The 7,577-nt window shown below is 44.0% G+C and overlaps 1 protein-coding gene across 1 annotated transcript; it reads left to right on the top strand.

Moving 5' to 3' along the window:
* Positions 1-3,213: 3,213 nt before the first annotated feature.
* mex3b (mex-3 RNA binding family member B) lies at positions 3,214-7,361 on the top strand. The gene is made up of 2 exons (XM_055181270.2): positions 3,214-3,926; positions 4,689-7,361. The coding sequence occupies exons 1-2, from the start codon at positions 3,692-3,694 to the stop codon at positions 6,086-6,088; spliced, it is 1,635 nt and encodes a 544-aa protein (XP_055037245.2). The 5' UTR covers positions 3,214-3,691; the 3' UTR covers positions 6,089-7,361.
* The last annotated feature ends 216 nt before the right edge of the window (positions 7,362-7,577 follow it).

The raw sequence follows: 7,577 nt of genomic DNA, 5'->3' as shown, positions 1-7,577 counted from the left end.
CATGGTTATGCACAGCGCAGTTGGAGCGATAAAGTTCAAAGTGGACCTTGCTCTCTTGGACAGTCTCTGCAGCACCTCGTAAAGTCAAACACGCTTTTTCCGCACACGTGAATGGGTGTTTTTGCTGCTGCTTGATAATCATGTACCGTAAACGTAGCTAATGCAACCACACAAATAGATGCGAATTTGCATTGGACAATGTGAATGATGCCAATTGGGCGTCGCGATTGTTGCAAACACGCACTATTCGCCTTAAGCGCATCTGCCATGCAAGTTGAGAATATTTAAAGCAACACTAAAAAGTTTTTGCTCTTTGCTTCCCCTACAGGTTGGAAGCGGAATTGTCCATTACCACTTTCGTAAATAATTTAGCCTACTGCAGCAAAGCTGGCTCTGATTGGATTGTAGGTCTGCCGTAAAGCAAGTTTTTGTAGTTTTCACTCGAACTACAGGACCGCGACCCGATAGAGGGCTGCAAAGTGAATGTGAAAGTACCGTTCACCCTGTTTTGAGGGGATGAACGACTGAAACTTTTTTGGAAATGTTATTTTAAGGTAAAAAAAAAACTCTTTAGTGTTGCTTTAACTCAAGGGAAAATGTGCATAATGCAAAGTTAAATCCCGCGAGTAATCTAGATTAAGGAATGTGATGCTTTGCTTTGGTGTGTACACAGCTTAATAACCCTTTCAATGCCATTAAAGTCGAATTACTAAACAAGTCTGACAAAAAATGCCGGATGCACTTGGTGGGTTATGCATCTGAACTCTTTTCATTATTATTGAGTTAATACGTGTCTATCACATGCAGAGGCTAATCATTGTTTGAGAAGATGATATTTGCTGAGGAGAACAAAATGAAATGCAAAGGTATATATTCGTAATACCTTGCTTTTTGATATAATTGACAAATTATTTCTGATTGACTACCTCATGCTGCTCCTACAAAAGCTTTTTAATTTACGATGTGGGTACTGTTCTAGCAAGATTTTTTTTCCTGGAAATGGAAGTTTGGCCGTGTTCAATTTAGCATTTAGCTCTGTGTGAAATCTCACACCTGATTTCAAACCACCGATGTCTCGGGAATCACAACCAACATTGCCCGTTTTCTCTTTTATGTAAATTGTAGTCATAAGACTATCCGGTCATTATGTTTCATAAGCACAAAAACCCACCACCACATCTTTTGTTTAATAAGTTTTCTTACTTTTAAGGATGTAATAAAATGTGTGAGCAGTCTTAAGGAGAGACTTAAAGGAAAAAGACGTGCTTGATCTTCCGTCTGTCACTCCATCTGGGCAGCAGAGATCACACGCCCATCATAGCAACATCTCTGAAACAGATCTGGATAAAAAAGCTGGTGGTTTTTAAACAGACCGTGTGGCTTTGACCATGGAGCGCTGGCTTTGCACATGCACGTGTGTAAGGAGAAAGGAAGCCAGCACCTAAACGGAGGGTCTTTGTTCTCCACGTTGGACATGCAAGTCAAATATTTCCCATTGTGTATCCAATGCATGTGCATATTAAATACGCATTTTTATACTTTAGTATAAAAATGAGCATGATGTTTACCTATGCAAATCAGCTTAAACAAATCGCTTAGACATAAGCCATACTTGTGGCTTCTGCATGCTTCCCCCCTCCAGATGTTCCTCAATGCAGCTTTTGAGCTTTGATTGTGAGCTAGCTAGTACTGGATTTAAAAAAAGGTGTGTGGGTTGGTCGTGAGGGGGGTTACAAAAAAGAGGTGAATATGAACAAAAAAATCCTCTGGCTCACATTCACAGATTTGGGGGCAGTTAATATTAGCATACCTATTGTTCCTCAGGAGTGGGGTGACAAAGAAAGTGCTTCTCGATTCAATGCCCCTGAATTGGTTTAAAATTTTCTTTGTGTAAAAAGAAGCAGATCTCCCTGCCCCCGCCCAATCTTCCCGCTCGGGCCACAAAAGGCGCATTTGCCTGTAGATGTGTTGGGATCCATTGGGAGATCACCAATAAGCACTTTCATCACGCTCTTTAACGTAGTGTACCGGCTGATGGCAGAGTGCTTGAAAGTATTGTTAATGGCTAACTGGCCATTAACTGCGTCTGTGGCGATATCGGTGGATGGGACATAAACATCGATCGGAAATGGGACCGAAAATAATAAGGATTTCTTGATGATTGTGAAGCCCACATTGCGTTACAAAACACGAGACTGTATGATGACAACTTGGGTTTAGAAAAGGGGTCATGATTCAGCTTTTGCATTTCTTGCATTTTTATTTGAAATTGTGTGAATATTTTGACAAGCTGTTACTGATCGAGGTTTGTAAACATGCTGCCATCTCAAGGAAATGGGATGTTTTAACGCATTTACTTTTTACTTTCTCAATCCCAGTGTCATTTGGACAGCCAGAGAGCGTGTGGTTATTTGAATAAATGCATAAATTATACTAATCTTGCAGGTCATGTGCTCTAACCGAAATGTGAATGAATACCAAATGCATTTCAGACACAGAAAGAGAGAGAGAGAGGGAGAGAGCGAGCGAGCAGCAGACAAAACAGAGCAAGCATGTCTTGGCATGTTGAAAGCTTTTGAACTGCACATGTTGAGGTCACTCGGTACCAAATATGTTAATATTAAATAAAAAAGCATTGGTTTGCGAAATTAGTGGTTGATTGATATGGGTTTGTCAGCGTTAAGTGATGTGGTTGTATGTTAAATGAATCTGGTTTGAGGCAACTAATATACCCATACATTAAAGTTAAACATTTTTTACACAAATATTTGGTGCATTATGGATTCTCAAGGCTGTGGGATGACTTTAATGTTTTAAACCTAATATAACCATACTAGTATAAATAAATGTTATTGTTATTTAGGGGTTGAATAGGCTAGCCACATGAGGTGACGGATAACCTAAATATGTAAACCTGATGCAAAAATTGACAAAAATGCAAATGTCATTCACCACATTCGTGAATGTGGCAAATGCTTATTATCAACCTGAAGAGCAACTATTTGAATCATTTTTGCAACCAGTAACCCACAAAAGGCTCAGTCAGGACAATGCTTGACAAACAATGTCAATCAAAAATATATATAACAGTTACATAAAATCAGTTATTCTAAAATTAACGCATAACTTACCTGCAGTGTCGGTAAAAACACAACAAACAACTTAAATTCGCATTAAAACGTTATGTTGTTTTGTAATGAGACCACAAAAAGAAAAAGGCGGGCCGCGCCTGAACTCCGTCACCTCCCCTTCCATCTAGGATCCGTCCAATCAGCGCGCCGTATGCAAATCGAAAGCCAGCGCCGCACCGTCCCTGCCCCGACCGTCCGGGGGTGACGTCATGCGGACATATTCCCCGGTAGTGCCGCGTCTGGCTGCGGCTAGTCAGACGGCAAACAGAAAAGAGCTGAGTGAGTGAGCCAGCGAGTGCACGAGCTGCAAGGGAGGGGTACGCGCACGAAGGGGAAATATCGCAACCGCCGGCATTCCAATAACTCTACGGGAATAACGCGTCCGTCCGGACGACGCGCTTCGGGATTTTGCACTGATTTCTTTTTTTATTATTGTCTGGCTGTGGAAACGGACAAAGCGCTGATTTCGCACCGGGTGGGACTTTCAAACGGACCCTTCCCGGCTCAATCCCACCCTCCTTCCGCAAGTTTTCCCCTCTTTGTTTCGAGACCCATCCAAGATGCCCAGTTCGCTGTTCGCCGACATGGAGCGGAACGGCAGCGGCGGGCAGGGGGACGCCCTGGACGACCAAAGAGCCCTGCAGATCGCGCTGGACCAGCTCTCTTTCCTCGGCGGTCTGGATAACGATGAAAATTCCCTGTACGACAACGAGCCCAGGAAAAAGAGCGTGAACATGACCGAATGCGTCCCGGTTCCCAGCTCGGAGCATGTTGCTGAGATCGTCGGGAGGCAAGGTAATAATCGCGTTGACTTACTAAATTGGCTTGTTTGCATACGCATGTGGCCGCATACATGATGTTACTGTAGATGTTATTGTCACGTACGTGATGCATGTGCGTTATACACGCAACGTAATGTAGGTTATAGCCTATTTACAGCTGCACTGCCCCTCGGCAAAACAAAAGCAAGAGTAGTTACAGCACAAGCAAATCTCTACGAGTTTATCTATATCATCATGTTACACACACAATGTTTCCTTTTGTCTATGTTCAAGTGCCATTTCCTTAAGGGAATGCGTATTTCTTTGTCTCCACGGGCTTTGTTTACACTCCCTGCTCTCCCTGTATGTAGGGAATACACTTGGTTAACCAGAAAAGAGTCAGCATTATTATCTAGAGCTAGAAGTAAACATGTGGAATGAGTTGTTTGAGACGTGTAATGGTTAACATCAAGTTTGTTGACAGCATGATTAATGCGTTTTGTTGGGTTAAACTCCTGTTTTTCAAAGCTATGGAAAATTCAGAATTCAGCATGCGTTTTTTCCCCGTGCTATTTTTGACCCTGTATGTCAAGTAGCCGAGCATGTGGTTTGAATTTATGCCGCACCAAAAAAAAAGAAAGAAAAAAGAGTAAATTGTTGTCCCCTAGACTATGTTATTGCACTTGCCTCGAAAGCATCCGCCTGCTTGTAGATGAACGCATGCCAGCATCTAAGGGAAAGGTTTTTGTTTTGTATCTAAATATCTGTTTGACTTATTTTTTTCTTGCAATTTTAGGTTGCAAAATTAAAGCCCTGAGAGCAAAGACCAATACGTATATCAAAACACCAGTGCGGGGAGAGGAGCCAGTCTTTGTTGTAACGGGCAGACGAGAGGACGTAGCCATGGCTAGGAGGGAAATCATCTCTGCTGCCGAGCACTTCTCCATGATCAGAGCCTCACGGAACAAAAACAGCAGCCCGAACGGGACCGCAGCGGTGCCGGGTCCGCCCAATCTGCCCGGTCAGACCACCATTCAGGTGCGGGTGCCCTACCGGGTGGTGGGTCTGGTAGTCGGACCCAAGGGAGCTACCATCAAGCGCATTCAGCAGCAGACGCATACCTACATAGTCACGCCCAGCCGGGACAAAGAGCCCGTGTTCGAGGTAACTGGCATGCCTGAGAACGTGGACCGGGCCAGGGAGGAGATCGAAGCACACATTGCCATGCGCACGGGCGGCCTCATTGAATTCACAGACGAGAACGATTTCCACGCCAACGGCACAGATGTGGGATTCGACCTGCATGGAAACGCCAGTCTGTGGAGCAAGCCCAACTCCAGCGCCACGCCCACCTCGGGTCGCAAGCCTTTTTCCAACTACCGCAACGACAGCTCCAGTTCTCTGGGGAGTGCCTCTACCGATTCCTACTTTGGCGGCAACAACAGCAGCTCCCGGATGGCCGATTACAGTCCGCCCAGCCCCGCCCTCAGCTACACTGCCTCCAGCAATGGCAACAACAATAACAACAACATCAACATTAACGGCAACGCTAATGGATTTGTCTACAGCGGCGACGTGATCTCACCCGATTGCACTGATCTGACCTTCGAGTCCTCGCCGGGATTTGACCCCACCCCTGCGCCTCCAGGCCTGATGTGGTCGCAGTACGAACGTGCCGCTAACGGCACCGCCAACTCGTCGGCCATTTTCTCTGCCAATGCTTCCACGAATGCCAACGGGTTGTTGGCCAGCCAGCGGAGAGCCAACGGGGTGGGATGCACCAGTCAACCCAGGTTGTCCCCGCCCTTGCACCAAGCCAACGGCACCCCGGAGCACCCGCTGGCGCGCCGGGTGCGCAGCGATCCGGGCGGGGGCACCCTCAGCTTCCCCAGCTACTCCCCCAACGGGCTGTCCAACGGCATAGCAGCCCTTACAGGATCCCATCACCCCGGCGTGCCCTCTGACTCATCCATCTCTTCGTCCTCTTCTTCGTCCTCTTCCTCCTCGTCCGGGACAAGCCGCAAGGGCAGCCGGGACTGCTCGGTGTGCTTCGAAAGCGAGGTGATCGCGGCCCTGGTGCCCTGCGGCCACAACCTCTTCTGCATGGAGTGTGCCAACCGCATCTGCGAGAGAAACGAGCCCAAATGCCCCGTCTGCCACGCTGCAGTTACTCAGGCTATACGTATATTTTCGTAAACTGCAAGGACACGCCCCCTCGACTACAACGGTGATGGAGCAAGCCGATGAAATCCTAATAACGTGTGTTATTATACGTGTATATACATATGTATGTAGAGCTGCAGTATCCAAAAAGGGACAGCCATTCCAGGGCTCCGGTGTAATTGTTTATAATGTACTGTAGCTCGGGACAAATATTTTCAACATCTAATGCATGTTTTAAATATTAAAGCCTAGTAATCAATAGTTTTAGTGAACTGTACGCAAACGTTAATGAAGTTACGTTAAGGACAGCAGCGGTACCATAGTCAGTTTGTCGACTGTTAGCAAAAACAAGCCTTTCGATGGCTCCGATGGAATGTATTAAGGGTTCTGAAATACAAAGACTTAGTGGCGCGGTGACGATACTGCAGCTTACGATCAAACTTACGCGAGGGAGAGAACGCCAACATATCCTACATATATATGTATAGATAAACAAGAAATTCCACAAGTTTTAAATATTCATGATGACATTACTACAGATTGAAGTATTTTATTCTTTTTTGACTTGAAAGATTATATTTCGTATTGCAAAGATGTTTACAAATATTTTAATTTAAGTTCAGTGAACTTTTTTGTAGCTGGGTTCAAATATCTTTTAATTTTTTAGTGTGGCCTTAACGGCAACGAACACTGTATTATTTTAATATCACTCTCGAAACGTGGATGGCAATTCAGACCACAAAACAGTATTCTGTTGGGATGGAGGGTTTCTAGGTTCAGCAGCAAAAAACAAAAACGAAATGTCTTTTGGATCTGTTTCACCCAGCATATTTTCTATTCAGTAATATAAAGCATATTTTATTCTATATTATTACGAAATGTCGAAATGTATAAAACTTAGTACGTTCGGACAAAAGGAACCGTTTAAGCTTTCTAAAAATTTGTATGAATTAGATTCCAGTGGGTATCACAGAGTTCTGTTGCGCCACTATACGTTTAGGATTTCTATTTTAATACGTTTGTTTACCACTTGTTTATGTATATGTAGGTGAAGTTACTTGAGCGTATATGTACTTTATTGAGCAAAGTTTAAAAACAAAGTATATTTTATTTTATGATAAAAGGCCTTTAACCTCATGGTCAAATACTAATATTATATTTGCTGAAACAAGATTTGAAAAATGTATCAAGAGTTTTATTTTTCTGACATTTAAAGTTCTACATGATAAAGTAAAACTTAAGTAATGGTGCTACTTCATGTTTTTTTAAGTATTTCTATATAAGTCCAATAAAATGGTACATGAAAGTGGCGTGTCGCTTGCCTTATTACGACATCCTGTGCCGTGTTTACGGTTTATGTGCTCTCCTTCCTTTTTGCTGGAAAGTTTCTTGGTATGCCAGGTTGCACAATAAATGAGAGAGAGACGGTGCTTGCTTTCAAAACACAGCGTCATTCGTCGAGTCTCTCGGCAGCCTGGGGAAATGTTGTGTCTGGATTAGACACTTCATATCTGGTGTTTTA

This window comes from Misgurnus anguillicaudatus, chromosome 21, assembly GCF_027580225.2.
Source record: "Misgurnus anguillicaudatus chromosome 21, ASM2758022v2, whole genome shotgun sequence".
Lineage (NCBI taxonomy): Eukaryota > Metazoa > Chordata > Actinopteri > Cypriniformes > Cobitidae > Misgurnus > Misgurnus anguillicaudatus.
Note: the sequence above shows the minus strand (reverse complement) of the source record. Positions and strands in the feature narration are given on the sequence as shown.